This window comes from Lampetra fluviatilis, chromosome 22 (assembly GCF_964198595.1).
Source record: "Lampetra fluviatilis chromosome 22, kcLamFluv1.1, whole genome shotgun sequence".
Classification (NCBI taxonomy): domain Eukaryota; kingdom Metazoa; phylum Chordata; class Hyperoartia; order Petromyzontiformes; family Petromyzontidae; genus Lampetra; species Lampetra fluviatilis.
The window spans coordinates 4,132,805-4,152,793 of record NC_136296.1 but is presented as its reverse complement, the minus strand read 5'-3'; the positions used below and the strand labels follow the sequence as shown (position 1 = coordinate 4,152,793).

The 19,989-nt window shown below is 48.0% G+C and overlaps 1 protein-coding gene across 4 annotated transcripts in view; it reads right to left on the bottom strand.

Moving 5' to 3' along the window:
• Positions 1-19,989, bottom strand: part of LOC144938460 (CUB and sushi domain-containing protein 3-like) — a 683,443-nt gene that overhangs the window by 36,272 nt on the left and 627,182 nt on the right. For 3 of the 4 annotated variants that reach the window (XM_078866283.1, XM_078866284.1, XM_078866286.1), the window contains 3 exons: positions 4,547-4,720; positions 1,873-2,046; positions 446-519 (listed from right to left, as the gene is read on the bottom strand). In XM_078866283.1, coding sequence (XP_078722409.1) covers positions 446-519; positions 1,873-2,046; positions 4,547-4,720 — 422 coding nt within the window. Of the gene's footprint in view, positions 1-445; positions 520-1,872; positions 2,047-2,173; positions 2,290-4,546; positions 4,721-19,989 lie in introns of those variants that run through there. The other variant, XM_078866285.1, reaches the window with a different exon arrangement.

Here is a 19,989-nt window from a genome sequence, read left to right as displayed (position 1 = left end):
TGAAGGGGCAGAGGGCCACAACCGGTTTACTGCACCTATCGCTCGGCAATGATGACGTCTGTGGCTGGGATTCAAACTCGAATCACCCGGTTCACAGTACAATGCACTGACCACTGCACCAGTTTGACCACATGCATCGGCGTAAATGATGTCAACAACTCCTTTGATGATGACCCCCAAGTGGCACCCCCAATGCTGTGTCGGTGACTGCCCCACCTCCCTCCATCCTGCACACGCGCCTTATCCACCTCATCAACCTCATTGATCTGGTCGTGCCTACAATGTTTCCCAGCCAAACCTCTAAGTTGCTTCTGCTATCCAACAAATCGTTTCCCAGTTTCCTTTGTATGCACATACACACTATTCAAAATATCCATCAATGTACGTACATTTGCACTGCACAGCTTTTGGTACAGATGATTATATAAACCACTGCTGCACTTACCTGGTATCCCATTGTGTAATTTTGTTCTCCATTCACTGGTGTTCCTGGGTCTGTACAAGTAGTATGAGTTGGATCTGCAGAAGCAAAACATGACAAAAGTGCAACAACACAAATAAAAACATGTTTTTAGCTTATTGCAAATGAGCGAACACCATTCGTTAGACAGGCAAAGAGGAATCGTTTTGATAATTGTTTTTTTACCCTTTTATCTGGCAACAAAACTGACACCTTTTTTACAAGGAGTCATGTTTGCATTGACCACAACACCTGCAGTCGTAATGCAAACAAAAAAACACAACTCTGATAATGTATGCACTGTCCTTAAAATTGATTGGTCCACACCCGAGACAGCTTTCCTTAGAGCCTAGTCTCACATGGTGTTGGACCAGATGACGCCAAAAGGCACACAACTCAAAGACAATGCACCATCAGAGTATGAGGGCTCGGGGTAAGTATTTACACCATTGAAACCTCCTTTGCCAGTAGCAAAATATGATGAATCGTTTTCTCTTGACTTTCCAGCAGAGATAACGTAAATGCATAATGTTTGCCTTATCTCTGCCGAGCAACATTATAAGTGAGAATCTGACACTCCTTGGAATTCATCACACGAGCCTAGAAGTTAACTATCGTGGTCAACTTCGACAAAATGTTACTTATTTTATTGACCTCGAAGGGATGATGGAATGGGGACATGCAATTTCTATTACCTATTACTAGGACAGTCTTCTTGAACCCATCATTCTTTTGGGGTCTGTAAAATGAATACGACTTTGTTGGATGTTACTAATGGTTGTCCCATGGAGAAAAAAAAAAACTCACCTTCATCACAGGGGTGTGAAACGTCCACCTATGACTGGCTCAAGGACATCAACAGAGATGAACACCGCCCTACGCGCTCACTGCAGCCATACATTCTCTACTTAAGTGATGTGCTCTTTCTAAGGTTTTGCTGATTGCACACAAAGTGCTCGCCAGAGTTTTACCACAATACCTTGCTGTTCTCGTCAAGGAGCAAAAATCATCACGTGAACTCGGGTCATCATCACAGCAGCTGCTTTTGGCTCACCATTGAACATAGAAGGTCACTGAATCGCGTGCTTTCAGATGTGCTTCTTCGGCCGTCTGGAACCCTCTTCCTTCCAATATTAGCAATCTACTGGAGATGTGCACTTTTAAATCGAAATTGACAACTAATTTCTTCCGAACTTCTTTTTGTGTTTAGTTTGTTGTCCTTCCCCCTGCACCACCGATTAACATGGTTGGCTACATGCTGTGCGAAAGAAGTTATTATTCACTTCGAAAAATATGTTGAAATGATATGTATGTTGAACTACTTTCACACTGTACGTAGCCAACGATGCTGATCGGAGGTGCGGGGGAAGGACAAGATATGATAATAAGGCAAAAGGAGAATTAATATTTACCGATGCACCGTGGCTGGGAGTCGCTCCATCTCCCACTGGCGTTGCAGACCTGTGTCACGGTGCCCACGAGGACGTAGGGAGGGTTGCAGCTGAACGTCACTTCTGACTGGAAGGTGAAGCTTTTGCCCACCCTCTGCCCGTTCGCAGGAATGCCCGGGTCACCACAGAACATGGCTGCAAGGGAACACACGTCCGCGGGGTTTGGGAGCTCATGGGCAGCTCGATTGCGCCCAATGGGCGAAGCTTTGAACTGTCGAAACTAAAACGATTACAAACTATTTTTTTATTTAACCAGGTAAGGCCCACTTGAGCTATGTAGCTCTTTTTTCAGAAGCGACCCTGGCCACAAATTATATCTGAACGAAGTGGCCTATGATGTGGAAATGTATAGTAGCCAAATACTGTAAACCCATGTTTCTGAATGTGGAGGGAAAAACAGGAGGACCCAGAGAAAAATCCACGCAACCACAGGGAGAACACGCAAACACAAAATATGCAGGCGTCAGGGTCAGGGTCAGGATCGAACCTGCGACCTACTGCATACGAGGAGAGGAAGTTAACATCTCACCACTGTGCCATCCCTGCTGTCAAAACACAACCCAATGGGAATCTATGGTATTTTATGCATGTGATGGCTTGTTTAAATTCATGTATTGTATCCTTGCGAATGACAATATATTGAGGAGCTAGAGATGATGGCAATATGTTCCAGAGCTAGACATGGTAATATGTTCAGAATGACTGCAAGCCACAAGAGAGCTTCAGGAGAAAGTTTGTACAGGTTTGTTATTCCTCTTTGAAGGAGTGCAGACCACAGTGGTTTGCTTTCTAGCCCATACACTGAGTTGCATGGCCATCGTTGCAAAAGTGGTCTGTGTCTTTAATTTTCATACTTTGATGGAAATGTGCACATCGGCCTGTTGATGTTCTGATGCGATTCAGTGTTATCACCAGTGGCAGACACTGATGATAACCACCAGCTCAAAACAGCCAGGATTGTGGCATTGTTTAATACAGTCAAATAATATGTACCCACATATATTTTACTCCATTTATTATGTTTGCTTACCAAGGAAAGCCTCACACCGAGTCAGCTGACCCTTTTCAGAAGGGTACGATGATTGCTCTGTAGATTCCAATGTGTATGTGTGTGTACATATATAATTTGTTTCGGGGCTAAACACATTTTTTTAGTTGCTGAATCGCCACTTCGGCTGAAGAGAGTTTCTGACTTTGGCCAATGATTTATCCATCCATTAAATTAAAAATAATTGACTGCAGCTCTTGAATGTGGCATAAAGTATTCATCGAGAAGTGAATGATAAATGGTACGCATACAAAGAATGTTCTCTGCTGAAGGGCTTTTATCTGATTAAAAAGCAAATTGATTAATTGATTTATTTATTGATGGGAACTTATGAAATTAAATTAAATTCTGCTATGTATATACCCGTTCTTTTTTTCCTAAGTTTGACTGATTTGTTCAAACAAAGTATGGTGTGCAAACTAAAAATAAATGTATATAAATGTAAAAACATGAAGTTACCCATTGAGCTGAACAGAAAATGCACGGCTATTGCGATTACTTTGGTGAGAGTTGTAATGCCGATGAATATGCACCTACGATTAGCACGGTTGGCTACTTACAGTGCTGAAGAAGTTCAACATACACAGACACTGTATGTTAATAATGACCAATAAGTCAAAGCATTTACAGGTTAAATAGTATTCATTTAAAATAGATCATAACTTCGTAAATATATCGCTGGATGAAGGCCTCATCATGTCATGCCAGGCATGGGAGTTTAACCATACTTTTCCATGTGGGTCAGTGTCTATTGGCAGAGGGCCACCCGGGACTGGTTAAGACCTCGCTGACTGCTGATGTTAGGTGTAGGCCGAGAATCAAACTCTCGTAGTCCACTCATTGCCATATTTTACAAAACTCAAAATAATAAATGGGCTGTTTCCATTGCAATATGAGGCAAAAATTTAATTAATGAGCATATTAATGATTTGGTTAATTCCAAATGCTTCAAAATTCCTTAATGTTAATTATTCCCATAGTTTTAATTTCCAAAAAAGAAAAAAAGGTAAGAGCGAGATTCAATTAATTTTATACGTAGGCTTTCATGACCAAAATTATAATTGGTAATTCGTTTGTTGTGGGTTAGATAATGGTGTGGGTATAATCTAATATTTGCAAATTGATTTAACACAAAAGAGACTAATATGCAATTACATTATTTTAAACATATCTAGAAGTACTTTTTCCAATAAAATTTTCTCCTGAAAGTGATTCATTGGTTAACTTACTCCAATATTAAAGCAATGTATTTAATTTTCCCCCAGTCATTCTTTTGGTATCACTATGAATGACCACGATCTCAAACCGTTTAGACCTCTCAATATATGTAAAATAATACCAATTAAATAATGTACAGCCTTATCTCAAATCTACTGCTGGATGAAGGCCTCAATATGCCATGTTCGCCCTGGAATTGTTCTTATTTGTTTCACCACACTTCACCACACAGGCCAGTGTGGCTCGATGAAGGAGAGCATGGACCAGCTCAGGAAATCGCTCACCACTGATGTTTGCCATTGCTGGGGCTCAAACGTAGCTCATTGGATCATCGTGATGTGCGCACACGGCCGGCAGGCAGGGACTCACGCAGGCACTGCGGGAGGTCGCCGACCCACGTCCCCCTTCCGTCGCAGGAGAGCAGCGCGTTGTGCGAGAGCTGGTAGCCGGGGGCACAGCCGTAGGCCACGGACGCCCCCCAGTCAAACACCGTGCCCTCGACCCGCCCGTTGAGCACCGCCGGAGGCTGCCCGCAGGTGATGACTGGAGGTAGGGAGCCGCAGAGTCGCGATGTCATTGCGCACACGGCGGGCAGCATGCATAAAACATATCCACTTGGCAACGTTACTTTAAGAGCTTTGAATTTTGGACACAGATTGAACATGGGGTTTTGCTTAGGCGCCTGAGTTTTTGTAACGCCGCTCAGACGTGTTTGCAGTGGCGGCAGTGGAGGAAGCGGCAGCAGCAACATCGTCATTATTAACGCCACTCTCGTCATCATTAGCAGCAATAGTAGAATCATCATCGCCGTCGTCATCGTTATCATCCTCATCATCTTCTTGGTTCTTTCGGTAAAGTCACGTAGAAGGGAAGTAATAAAATAATAAAAATAAAACATAATAAAATGAAATAATTATCACGACGTTTCGGCTACAACGCAAGCAGCCGTCTTCACCTGAAGACGGCTGCTCATTTTATTATGTTTTATTTTTATTATTTAATTACTTCCCTTCTACGTGACTTTACCGAAAGAACCAAGAAGATGAATCCCTGCAGTCACGAAAGCTTTAAATCGAAATCCTCATCATCATCGGAAGCAGCAGCATCAAGAGTTACATCATCATTGTCGTCGCCATCATCAACATTAGCAGTCACAATTTTAAAATATTATATCGTTATTAATGATTTCACCACAAGCAATGTAATGTATACATCTCAATGAATGCTCATGTATGTATTTACAAATTAACATGGCACTAAATCCGACAATATTTGCACCTGACTGACCCATAATACGTAACACTGCACAACAAAGTGGCATAACTTGTACAGACACATGCAGCAGATCAGACTGGTTTAAGTAAAGTGGTCCAGGGTTTTTCTTGAGGAAGAAAACAGGACCACTCTACAAACTATTTATCTGTACAGCCTATGGCTCGATGGATGATATGGTATTTCGTTTTGTTGATAAAACTAAACCCTTGCATTCTTCATCCGTATTTATTATTTGATATAGACTACATGGAGAGTGCTCTCCTCATAAGCAACTTGTGGAAACTTGCTCAACAGTGTTTAATAAAATTGCCCTTGCATAGCTCAAATTAACATAAATGATAAAGACAATGCTTCTCAGACTCTGGTCAACCCAACGGATGATCTTTTTACCATACCCTACCATGCTGCTCGATGTGGTAATGGGGGAGGACCCAGGACCGGTTCAGATACCACTCACCACTGATGTCAGTCATCACCGGGAATGAAACTCTGGTCTCTGGATTCAGAGCACAGTGCACGTAACCAGTGTGCTACTGCCCTCTCCCTGCTTACAAATACGAGAGAAGAATTGCAATTCCAGGCCAGGGGCCAGCGATAACAGCACCACTGTTTAATCTTCAATCATAATCTGGCCCTTGCCATAAAAATGTGCAATTTATTACGCTGCCTGCTAATTAATTTGCATTTAGGCAGCGCGACGAGTAATACGTGTTTTCCCAATTCAGTAAATTTGTGTGTGACTTTTTTTTTTATTAAATCTGGCAAATTTGGACCGTGATGATGGCACACAATGGTCGACTCTACTTCGAATGACATCACGGGATCTTTAACATCTGCTGTGAAGCAGGCTACGTGCATTTGATTGTGAACACACCTGTGGTGTTGATACACCTGCAGTGTTGATATACCTCCAATATGAACCAGGTCTCGCTACGTTACAGGGTCGCGCTCAAAGTGCTTGACACAAAATTAACAGCAATACCTTGTATTCTTGGTTCTTTCGGTAAAGTCACGTAGAAGGGAAATAATAAAATAATAAAAATAAAGCAATAAAATTCTCACGTTTCGATTGCAACACAAGCAATCATCATCAGGTGTGAAAACCACAGCAAGAAAATGTGAAAAAAAGTTATTGTTTCATTTTTATTATTTCATTATTTCCCTTCTACGTAACTTTTCCGAAAGAACCAAGAATATGAATCCTTGCAGTCACGAAAGCTTTAAAGCAATACCTTGCTTGTCTCGCCAAGGAGCATGAACCACCCCACGACCTCTGGACACCCTCGCAGCGGCTGCTGTTGGCGAGCCATCGGACAAAGGCGGCCACTGCTGAGTGCGCTTTCAGATGCGCTTCTGCGGTCTGGAACTCTCCTCCTTCCGATGTTAGGAAGCCACTGGAGTTGTGCACTTTTAAATCGAGATTGAAAACTCATTTCTTTAAAACTGATACAGTATGTGTGTTTAGTTTGTTGTCCTTCTCCTGCACCTCCAATTAGCACGGTTGCCTAAGTACGGTGCGAAATAAGTTCAACGTACATACATATAGGGAAGCCTGCGGATCTCTGTAACAAGCGGGGAACATATTACAGCTCGACTATGTCACTGCCCCAGTTTTGACTTGAGTTTTGACTTCCCATATGGACCCAATGTCAGATAAACAAACCCTTACCATGGCAAAAATGAAGAGAAATAAGAATAAATACAATAAAACGTATATTGTAAATCAGGGTTTTCCAAACTCCAGTTCTCCCAACCCACCACCACGCTACGTTTACTCCCGATACAAAAACAAAATAACTATCGGTATTAATAGAGCAGATTCACATTGAGATTGACATCTCAGTGTGTGTGTGCATGCACGCGTTCCACATGTATGTGTTACACGTGACGCAGACAGCGTTAATTGCTTGGCGCATCACGTGGGATGCGTTTAACAATCATCAGGCATGTGCAGCGTGAGTGTAATTTGTATTCGAACGGGGAGAAGTAAATTGGTAAACGCGGAAAGGCAGAGGGTGGTGATGCGTCGCAAGGGCTGGAGTTTGGGAAACCCTGATGTATGGCTTTGGTTTTAATAATTATTATTTCTATTATCACTGTCATGCACAGTAGAGAGGATTCAGCATACGGAATTATATGCTACAAATTCTTATTAATGTGTGAATGCTAATTTGGCACCCAAAGGTCACTGGAACTCCATCGCGGGTCACCCTGTGGCTAATGCGGCTGAATATGACTACAGTTACTACACGTGCTTTTCCTTTATTGAACACAGAATATGATATGCTCGTAATTTGAACCTTGACCTAGTAGCTGTATATTTTAAATTATTGTAATAATATTATGCAAAGACAAAATGCCTCGCGAAGCCTCAATACTTTTTTTCCAGTAAAGTTCTAATGATGAGATTTTTAAACATTCACATCAATGGATGCTTAGGCGTATTGGAGGAAACCACGGCACAACACGAAAACCCCCCACACACATACGAGGGGCACCACTCTCCATTGCTATACTCTGGGCACCTCACAGCCCCATGCTTGCAAGTAGTGGATATACTAACTGGATTACTATAGCTGGGGCCAGCTTCTTCGTAAGATGACCGTTAATGGGCTGAAAAAAAATCTCAATATATATTCGACAACTACAGAGCTTTGGAAATTGTTGGTGCCGGCTCATGCCTGGTTTCCTATCCGCTTGGCTGTGGTTCGTATGTATGTATGTATGTTGTACTTCTTTCCCATGCTAATTGGAGGTGCGGGGGAAGGACAACAACACGAAACACAAAAAGCAGTTCTAAAGATATTATATTACAATCTATTTCAGAAAGCCTCAGAAGCGCATCTGGTTGCGAGATGCCCTTTGCATGAACAACGTGATATAAAACTAAACATTATTACAGACTTTGGCATTGATTGATGTTGGTCTTCATTCTTTTTTAAAGGCAATCTGAATTCACTACAGCCATTCATATCCGATCTGATGCCACTACTACCACCAGTGATTGCTACAGGGAGGAACTGAATCCCTGCTACTGCTACCATCGCAATCGTTGCTGTCTAGAAACGTGTTCCTAAATTCCGCCTCGGATTTCTAGAATGCAGTCTAAATGGTTGATTGGAGGCATGGGCCTCAACAGAAATTACCCTCTGGATAGTATAGTCCCTGTCATGGTAATGTAGAGTTTAACTACTGCCTCAGGATTTGCAAAGGTAAATGATCAGCACCAAATAGAGTACGCACTTGAGCATTGAGACACTTTAATTTCTGTTTGATGTTGAATAGTTTTGCCAAATAAGAGTCAAAATATCTCTCTCTCTACAAATGAACACGAGGCAAGGATTATTCTAGTTTATCACCCTGAACCAATGGCAGAAATTGTACATTCCTATAGCAGGGGCCAGCACACCCACATGGTTTCTACGCCATCGCAAAAAATCGAATTTTCAGAAGTACCAAACAAAAAAGCATTCATGTAAAAAAAATCCAGTGTCTGCAGTATTTTCTCCCCACTTTTCTTGCACTTAATTTCTGAAAAAGCATGCAGATGTTTTGTTTTTTCAAGTAAAGCTTATCAAGATGTTCGAATGGACAGATTGCAAACACTGAATACGCATTTATTTGCAGCTACAGTTAGTGTCAGTACACATAACGACTATTGACACATCGCACCGTGTGGACTTCGAGTAATACGGAATAATTTTTAAACAGTATTATTCCAGTATTTACTTACTCTTTGGTTCTTTCGGTAAAGGTACGTAGATATAAAATAAAATAAATTAAATCACTGATGTTTATAATCACTGATTTAATTTATTTTGATTTAATTTATTTTATTTTATACCTATGTGACTTTACCGAAAGAACAAAAGAGTATGGATCTCTGCAGTCACGAAAACTTCACATCAGTATTTACTTACTCTACACTTCCAGACGTGAACAGTGCAAGAAACAATGCTCCTCCTAAGATAAGTATTGGGTTTACAGAGAATGTACCATCATCTACAGCAAGTGTAACAAGACCTCGAATTATGGAATAGGGTCAAACATTTCCAGCGGGTGAACCACCAAAGGAATTGCCTTTTCACTGCTTGGGTTCGGGTTTTATCACCAGCCAAGTGGGGCACATGCTGCAAACGACTGCCAGTTTAAATTGTAATTCTTGTCATTGTATAACAGTGCTACACACACACACACACAAAGACAAAGATCCCCCGTATAAAGCCTTAACAAATTGTTGAAGCAATTGCTGTTAGCGAGCACCTATGAAGGTCGGCACAGAACACGAGGGGGTGGGTGGCCAGCACCACGCTCGACCGCCTTTGTCTCCCGAGTGGCAATGTTTACACACCGCACAAGATACTCATTTGAGGCTGAGTCGATCTAGGGGAGGCCCAGGACCGGTTCAGATAATCATCAATGGTATTGGCCGTGAGCGGGAATCGAACTCGGGTCGCCGGGTTTATAGTGCAGCGCACTAACCGCTACACTACAGCCACACACACGCTCGCATATGTAGTGGTGGTATTGACGTGCGCCGACTGTGCCAGTGATGGATCACGGGGCGGCGCGGGGTGCGGGGTTGGGCACGCGTTGTGGGCGTGGTGTGGACGCGCGCGCCGGGAGTGACAGATGACGAGGCGGCGCGGAGTGAGTGGTGAGGCACGATGAGATGTGGGAAAAGAGGATCGTAGCCAGCACCCGGCGATTGGTCGAATAAGTGGGTGCTCGCAGCGACGTCCGCAGGTGGGGTATAAAGGGGGACGCGCGAGAGCACTCGAGGAGAGTTACCCAGTTGAAGACCCGAAGACGGAGCTGAAGACCTAGTGAAGCCGAGTAGCTCAGTGGCGTTAGTCGCCGAGTAGCTAAGTGGATGTTGGTCATCCGAGTAGCTCAGTGGCGTTAGTCGCCGAGTAGCTAAGTGGATGTTGGTCATCCGAGTAGCTCAGTGGGCGTTAGTCGCCAAGTAGCTAAGTGGGTGTTTGTCACCCGAGTACTAAGTGGATGTTGGTCATCCGAGTAGCTCAGTGGCGTTAGTCGCCAAGTAGCTAAGAGGATGTTGGTCATCCGAGTAGCTCAGTGGGCGTTAGTCGCCAAGTAGCTAAGTGGGTGTTTGTCACCCGAGTACTAAGTGGATGTTGGTCATCCGAGTAACTCAGTGGGCGTTAGTCGCCAAGTAGCTAAGTGGGTGTTTGTCACCCGAGTACTAAGTGGATGTTGGTCATCCGAGTAACTCAGTGGGCGTTAGTCGCCAAGTAGCGAAGTGGGTGTTTGTCACCCGAGATACAAAGTAGGTGTTAGTCACCTGTAACCAAGTTTGATAAAATAAAGAGTGTGTTACCCGTGAAGTCGTCTCCCGTGGAGTTACTACATTACAACTGGCGTCAGAAGTAAACCTGTCTTCAAGAAGTATGGACACAAGGAAGACTACCCGTACCCACGAGCGAGGTCGGGATGACGACTGCGTACCGGGGACACCGACCTCGGGAGTAGAGGACGAGGAGTTGCCGCCGATGCAGCACTTCGCGGTGATGGCCGACGCTCCGCTTGCCTCCGACACCGGCCTCCAGGACGCGCACGCCCGCTTGGCGGAGTTGCTACTCGCCGCCGCCGCTGTCTTGGCCGACATCTCCGTTCCGGCGAGCGGAAAAACGGCTGCGGGGGTCGTGGAGGAAGCGACGGTGGAGGATTCCCGCCAAAGGGCGCTTCGCGCCAAAAGCCTGGAGGTTGCCGCCGTTTTTGGGGGGCCGCCACCGATTGGCGGGAAAGACGGACGCCACGTGGCCGGACACCTCCGCGCAGCGCAGCCCACGTCATCGGCGCGCGCCGGAGGCCTCCATTTTGCGCCTGACAACCGAGCCGACATTTTACAAAACTCCAGCGGAGCGCGGGAAAATCTCTCCGACGTCGACGACGATCGGGTCCTCCAGCAAAGATTGCCCGCGCTGTCGGCGTTCAAGGCGGATGGGGGCGACTGGGGAGCCTTCCAACGAAGGTTCCTCGCTCATCAGGAGATGTCGGGGTGGTCCGACACCACTGCCCTGCGTGCGTTGCCAGCGATGCTTGACGACGACGCGCTTGCAGCCTTCACATCTGCTGCAAGGTCGTCCCGCTCTACGCTCCAGGCCGCACTACACCTGATGGCGAAGGTGTTCGGGCCGCCCTCCACGTGCCGCCACCAGTTCTACGATCGGCGGAAGGTGGCTGGGGAAACGACGCTAGCCTACCGCACGGCACTGCTCGCCTTGGCGGACGGGGCTTTTCCCCGCATGGATAAGGAGGGGAAGGACGCCATGGTGACGGAGCAGCTGCTGGTGTTGGCCCACGAGTTGGGGGTCCCCATCAACGTGGCAGACGAGATGGAGATCTGCTCCCTGGCGATCGCCACGAGCATTCACGCGTACGAGGTCCTCAAACGCAGGCCGGGGGTCGTCTGCAAATGGCCGGGGAATGCGGCACTGGCCGCCACGATCGCCGAACCTCAGCCAGCTGCGGTGCAGGAGCGGGCCTTCGCTGCACCGTGTCCGGGGGAGTGGAGAGTGGGAGGTCGTTCGCCCACACGTTCGCCCCGCAAGCTGGAGCAACCGAAACCTACGACGTCCGTCGTCTGCTACAACTGCGGCCTTCGGGGTCACGTCGCAGCCGGGTGCCGGGCCCCGCGTCCGCGCACCGCAGGACCACGTCGGGACGACGACCAGGGCCACAAGTCATCCCAACAAAACCCGGCAAGTCGCGGCACCTCACACGTTCGGTCCACAAACACGGCACATTCGGGTCGCCGCTTCGCGGTGGGGGGTTCGCGGCTGGGTGCCGGGGGTTCAATTCGGCGGGGGGGGTCCGTACGCGGCCCGCAAGCAGTCGAGTGGTCCGAATTGGCCCACAGGATCGTGGCTGCGTCAGCCGGGTCGTCCGTGGTAACGGGGTTCATTGACGGGGTTGAGGTCCGGGTGCTTGTTGACACGGGTGCGTCGGCCACCATCATCTCGGACCTTATTTATAACATCCTTCCCGTCCAAAGTAGACCCCTTCTGCCGGTAGACGTGCCATTTTATGCGGCGAATGGGGGATCCCTGGGGATCATCGGCCAGATTCGGGCGACTATTTGCATTGGGGACATTAAATTAGCGGGCCCTATTTTTGTATCATCATCGCTGGCCGTTCCCTGTTTGCTAGGTACGGACTTTTTGTCAAAAATGCCCATCAAAATTCTTATTGATCAGGCCTGCATAGAGCTTCCGTCAGGTCGGCGGGTTGCCTTCTTGTCGAGCCCTATCAAAGTGCGCACGGTTTGTGCGACGGTGCAGGCGCTGGCGACTCACACTGTACGGGTACCCCCGGGATCGCAAATGTTAGTACCCCTTCGGTTCAGGAAGCCACTCGAGGTGGGTGCGGAGGCACAGGGGGTGCTGTTGGGGCCGTCAAACAGGGCCAGTAAGGGCCTCGACTTAGCGGTTGCTCAAACCATGGTGAGAGGGGACAGTGAGCCGTTCGTAATGGTCCTGAATACGGGGTCGCGGCCGGCCGTAATTGCGCAGGGAACGGTGCTGGCTCACGCCGCGCCGCTGCCCGTTGAGGAACGGCTCGTGGCTCAAGCAGATTTTACTGTCGAGTCGCATCCTCAAAGTGATGAGGGGACTGAGTGGTTGGACTCGCTGTGTGCGGGTTCTGCTAACTTGTCCGGGGTGCAATTGGGAGCATTGAGGGGTTTGCTCATCGAGTTTGCTGACGTGTTCAGCAAACATAAGTACGATATCGGCTGCACTGACCTGTTGCGCCACCACATAGCTACAGGGGACGCGGCCCCTATTCGTCAGAATCCTTTCCGGCTCAGCCCGGCCGAGAAGGAACATGTGCAATCGGCGGTTAATGATATGTTGGCGGCCGATATCATTTCGCCCTCTTCTAGTCCGTGGGGTGCTCCTATTGTCCTAGTAAAGAAACAGGACGGGTCCTTGCGGTTTTGTGTCGATTTCCGCCGCTTAAACAAAATCTCGATGGCGGATGCGTATCCGCTCCCCAGGATGGATGAGTCGCTGGATGCCTTGGCGGGAGCGCAGTTTTTTTCCACACTCGATCTGCTTTCTGGATTTTGGCAATTGCCACTCGATAACGAGTCTAAACCTAAAACTGCTTTCCGCACACCTGGGGGCCTTTTTGAATTCAACCGTTTGCCCATGGGCTTACATTCCGCCCCCGCCACGTTCCAGAGACTCATGGAATTGGTTTTGTCAGGCCTCCAATGGGATACCTGTTTGATTTATCTTGACGATATTATCGTCTTTAGTCGGACTTTCGAGGAGCACCTCCAGCGACTGAGAGCGGTGTTCCTCAGGATGCGTTCCGCTAAGCTGAAATTTAAACCGGCTAAATGTTTTCTGCTTCGGGAATCTGTCAGGTATTTGGGCCATATCGTGAGTCGTTCAGGGATCTCGACGGACCCTGCTAAGACGCATTGCGTCAGCTCATGGCCAACGCCAACCTCGGTCACGGAGGTTCGTAGTTTCATTGGTTTTGCCTCCTATTACCGTCGTTTTGTCAAGCAATTTGCCACCATAGCCAAGCCCCTGCACGCTTTGACGGCTAAGGGTGTGAGATTTCACTGGGGGGCAGAGGAGCAGGATGCGTTCTGCTCCCTCCGTGACGCTTTGGTGCAGGCTCCCCCCTTGTGTTACCCCGATTTCACACAACCGTTTTTGCTTGACACGGACGCCAGCAATACGGGTATCGGGGGGGTGCTCTCACAGTTGGTCGGGGGGGTTGAACGGGTGGTCGCCTACGGTAGTAGGGTTCTTTCCCCCGCAGAACAACGCTATTGCGTAACTCGTCGTGAATTGTTAGCCATTGTGTTTTTTACACAGCAATTCAGGCCGTATCTTTACGGCCGTCATTTTACGGTCCGGACGGACCATGCGGCTCTACAATACGCTATGCGCGTGGCGCAGCCATCGGGCCAATTGTCCCGATGGTTGGAGGTCCTTCAAGACTACCAATTCACGACGATTTACCGAAAAGGGTTGCGCCACTCAAACGCGGACGCCTTGTCGCGGTTGCCGCCGTGCACGGACTGCACATGTTTGTTGGGATCAGCGCGGTGCAAACCCCCGGTCGCCGGCGCCCCGGGAGTTGCGCTCGCCGCCACTGACACCCCGGGAGAGGACGCCCCCACGGGGAGGGATTCGCTGTTGTCGTTGCCCCTCATTGAGTGGGGCCGCCTCCAGATGTCCGACAGCTCCCTACTTACGCTGCGTCGGAAAGTTGGCGCTCCCGAACAAGGGGAGGCGCGGGTCGGTTCCTGGGTGTGCAGACAGGGCCTGTTGATGAGGTGGGACAACATGTCCCGGCGTCACGTGCTCGTGGTGCCTGTTGCTATGCGGGGTAGGATTGTTCTGGCAGCTCATGAACGGCTCATGCATCTGGGTTTTCACAAAACGCTCGCCCTAATCCAGCGAGACTATTATTGGCCGGGGATGGGTAACGACGTGGCGAATATTCTTAAGGGATGCGTAGAGTGCGCCAAAAGGAAACCGCCACCATTGGCGGCTAATCCACCGCTGCAATCCATTCAGGTTTCGCGTATAAACGAATTGGTAGCGTTGGACATCTTGGGGCCCTTTCCGGTTACACCAAGGGGAAATAGGTTCCTGCTGGTTGGCGTGGAATACTTCACCCGATGGCCTATGGCATGGCCGCTCGCCAACCAGTCGGCTGCGGCGGTGGCGGACGCCTTTGTCCAGGGTTATGTGTTGGACAAGGGCGCCCCCGAACGCTTGCTGACGGATCAAGGGAAGAATTTTTCGAGCGTTTTGTTGCGCGAGGTGTGCGACCTGTTGGGTACAAAGAAAGTGCGTACTTCCCCCTACCACCCGCAGACTGACGGGATGGTTGAGCGTCTGAACAGAACGATTACGTCTATGTTGTGCCAACAGGTCTGCGACGATCAGGTTGATTGGGACTTACAGGTGCCGGGGGTACTCGCGGCCTATCGAATGGCCCCTCATGCGGCGACAGGGTTTTCCCCATTTTTTCTTATGTATGGGCGGGAGGCCGATCCGGCCATGGACGTCCAACTGGGGATTTCCCAGCCACGTGCAAAATCTAAATTGGCAGACCACATCAAATTTAATATCGCCAAATTGACTGAAGCGCGGGAGGGGGCAAGGTTGAATTCGCGGTCGCGGCAAATTGCAAACGAGAAATTGCATGAGCGGAGGGTGCATACGCATGATTGGAAACCAGGCGATAAGGCCTGGCTGCATTGTCCACATGCACCGTTGGCTACGTCCCCCAAGTTGTTGAGACCTTGGAGGGGACCGGTGGAAATTGTGCGGGTTGCACGGCCCCAGAGTATACAGATTAAATGGGGGAAACGCCGTTGGTATGTGCACCCCTCCCGACTGAAGCCCTATGCGGCACCGTGTGACCCCGTTCTGTGCCGTGACGACCGGGCGTGTGATGTGACCGTCGACTCGGGGAGGGAGGTGTCGCAGGCTGATCCTCACGTGTCTCCACCTGACCCACCCCCAGGTGCCTCGGGCTTGACGGCTGCTGACCATCGAGAGCCTGAACCCCGGGGCACGCACGAGTCCTCGATGCCTGGCCGATGTCTTCCTGAACCGCCGGCACCACCGGACGTTCAACCGCGTCTGGTGCCGTACGACGGACCGGCAAGGCGGACTCGGGCTAGGTCTCAACAATTTTCATGAGGACGGGTTTTTTTGTGCTCTACACCGAGCTCGCCCGGTGTTCCCCTCTGCCGGGATAATGTCCCGTTGTAGGGACGCTCGGAAGAAAAGGGGACACTGCACGAGTCGAAAGAAAAAAAAAAAAATTTCCATTTATTTTTTTTGTATACACATTGCTATTGTCACTCGCCGGTTTGTATATATTGTTCTGTTGTCGCGGTGGCATTGGTTGAGGGTTGCGGATGGTGGTGTTCGCGTCGTGTTGTGTTGTTAGCTTAGTTGTTGTTCTGGTTGTTGTGTTGTGTTACGGGGCACACAGGGAGGGTTTGTAATTTTTGTAGCAGCCGGGGCGGCTGCGAGCTATGTGGTAGGGGGTGATGTAGTGGTGGTATTGACGTGCGCCGACTGTGACAGTGATGGATCACGGGGCGGCGCGGGGTGCGGGGTTGGGCACGCGTTGTGGGCGTGGTGTGGACGCGCGCGCCGGGAGTGACAGATGACGAGGCGGCGCGGAGTGAGTGGTGAGGCACGATGAGATGTGGGAAAAGAGGATCGTAGCCAGCACCCGGCGATTGGTCGAATAAGTGGGTGCTCGCAGCGACGTCCGCAGGTGGGGTATAAAGGGGGACGCGCGAGAGCACTCGAGGAGAGTTACCCAGTTGAAGACCCGAAGACGGAGCTGAAGACCTAGTGAAGCCGAGTAGCTCAGTGGCGTTAGTCGCCGAGTAGCTAAGTGGATGTTGGTCATCCGAGTAGCTCAGTGGCGTTAGTCGCCGAGTAGCTAAGTGGATGTTGGTCATCCGAGTAGCTCAGTGGGCGTTAGTCGCCAAGTAGCTAAGTGGGTGTTTGTCACCCGAGTACTAAGTGGATGTTGGTCATCCGAGTAGCTCAGTGGCGTTAGTCGCCAAGTAGCTAAGAGGATGTTGGTCATCCGAGTAGCTCAGTGGGCGTTAGTCGCCAAGTAGCTAAGTGGGTGTTTGTCACCCGAGTACTAAGTGGATGTTGGTCATCCGAGTAACTCAGTGGGCGTTAGTCGCCAAGTAGCTAAGTGGGTGTTTGTCACCCGAGTACTAAGTGGATGTTGGTCATCCGAGTAACTCAGTGGGCGTTAGTCGCCAAGTAGCGAAGTGGGTGTTTGTCACCCGAGATACAAAGTAGGTGTTAGTCACCTGTAACCAAGTTTGATAAAATAAAGAGTGTGTTACCCGTGAAGTCGTCTCCCGTGGAGTTACTACATTACACATACACACGCACACGCGCATAAACGCACACACACAATGCAAATGCCGCAACGATGCAGTGAGATTCTGCTTGGGCAGAAAAATGAGGGCCAGACCAAAGGAAAAATAGGGCACATGGCAAACACTGATAAGAGCACTCTCCGTTGTGTGAATTTGAGCCTGGCAGTTTGTGTAATTTGCTTTCAATATTTATAATCCAAGCTTTGTGAGTCCGATTGTCCATTTGTGCATTGGGCTCTATGTTACCATTGAGCATGAGGTGTATATCAGCAATTCGTGCACCACCTTCAAAATACGGGAACCCCCATCGAAATGTCAGGGAGGAGTTCCTGGGACATGTTACTTAACTCTAAACTACTTAAAAAGAACTCTAATTTCTCTCAGATATAATGTTAAAATCAGGGGTTGTGTTCCTAGTCAATATTTACGGATAGGAAATGCATGATCAAATGTCATGAAGTGTACAAAAATGCTTACGATTATTGGTTAACATACATTTCAACTAATAATAAATACATATAATTAAATAAAACTTTCCAGAGATGGTTGAAGAGCTATGCTGATTTTGATCTTCAATCCAGACACTTAAAAGTATTTCCATATTTTTTAGAATTCCACATTTGCTGTAAGAGTTATTTTAGTGGCAGTTAAAGGTGCCACGTTTTGAGCACATTCTAGAAAAAATTATTCCGCATTAACTTAAATAGTTCTCACCGAAGCTGTCAATAGGCCAATATTTATTGCAATATCACCTACTTGAAAACTTCTTATTTAACCTCTAAATGAATACTTTTCCTTTGCGTTTTTTACTTTTACCAGGGGCACTATCATAATTTATAAAACGTAGCACCTTACGCTACATCCACCTAACGCGTGCGCAGTGCCCACACGAAATGGAAGTGGAGCTGCATGGCATAGACATTTTCGGCGGTATGCACTACGCATGTATTACATTGCAAAATAGAGCTGGGCCCAACCGGCTTACGAGGCGTTTAAGTACCTCGGGGTCTCTTTTGCGAGTAATGGTAAGTTGGAGCGGGAGATCGGCTGGCGGATTGGTGCGGTGTCCGCAGTGTTGCGGGCGCTGTACCGTTCCGTGGTAGTGAAGGGCGAGCTGAGTTCTCGAACAAAGCTCTTCGTTTACAGGTCGATCTATGTTCCTGGTCAGGATGCCCCCCAGTAGACTCCCCCTGGAACTCTACCGGGCAGCAGCACGGCCTACTGGGCGAAGACCCCGGGGCCAGCCCAGGACACGCTGTCGCTCGGCTGGCCCGGGAACGCCTGGGAATTCCCCATGATGAGCTAGATAGAGTTTGACGCCAGGGAAAGGGAAGTCTAGACCGCCGTGCACAACATGCTGCCGCCGCGACCCTTACCAGGACAAGCGGATTGAGAAACGAACGTTCCTGGGTAAAAAAAATAGCGAAAAAAATGCGCAATAACAAAAACGCATTTGCAAAACATTACACTTAGAAGAAAATATGTTCCCGAATTAATCAGCAACGTATACGTGATTCCTGTACATTCAAAAGAAAATGTTTATGTAGGCCAAGCAAGTGCATATTTTAACTATTCCTTTTAACGTCAATATGGAAATTCCACAAACCTATGTTAGGCGTGAGTATATCCATGAGGGAACAATAACCTACTTCCCATAATGCAATGGTACCTATTTTATTGACCCTGCAAGACATGTAATAGAGTGATGAGATGAGCATGTGACCCACGGTCAGGATGTGAATTTGAACCCTTCCAATTTTGAGCCACACACTCACCAGAAGGATACCATTGAGAGAGAAATCCAGAGTAACCTTTCTCTGGGGGGTCACTGTAATGTACACAAGGCATACCTATGCATGTACACACAACAACACACATAATGAAACAAATAATAACCATCATTTGGCACTCGGTGAAGCAATATCACCACAAATATGTGTCAAGCTGTGTGCAATTTGAGGCCATGCAGGGTGGCCAATGGCTTGCATACAGAAAATGTGGTCTTGGGACAGGCGTTTGGCGCAACAGTCCACAGCCCAGTAAACATGGGACGTTGAGCCAATGTTAGTCCAACCAAATGCCAATACTGGCCCAACGTTGCATGTTTTACTGAGAGTGACTGGCAGATGGACCACCTATGCGCCTCACTGTGCCAACTTGCTGCGTTTTATCTACTCGACACACTGCTGTTGTCGTCAGGTTCTTTTTCTACACATCCCAGTGTTGCTGGAGGGCCGTTGGCCGCTGCCCAGTAGCATATTTCGTGAGCTCAATCTATAAAGTCTGATTTTAACGCCGCTGGTAACTCGTCCACTAAGGTCTCAGGATGTTCTGTTTTGCATCTGCCAATCTCTTCTCTCGCCTGTGCTGTATTTGTTTTATCATCATAATAATAATAATTACGTCACGTACATCCATTGCAAATCGAAGATCAGAATTATGAAGCAGGTTTAGTCTGTTTAGTGTTTCATTGGTAGCTGATCTGTAAGCAGCATCACAGTCGTACAAAAATGGGTAGAATGATAGCTTAAAAAAATTCCAGGTGCAATCGAATGGGAAAACAATGTTTGTTTCCTTATGAAAAAACACCTTGTATTTCATGAGATTTTCTTTG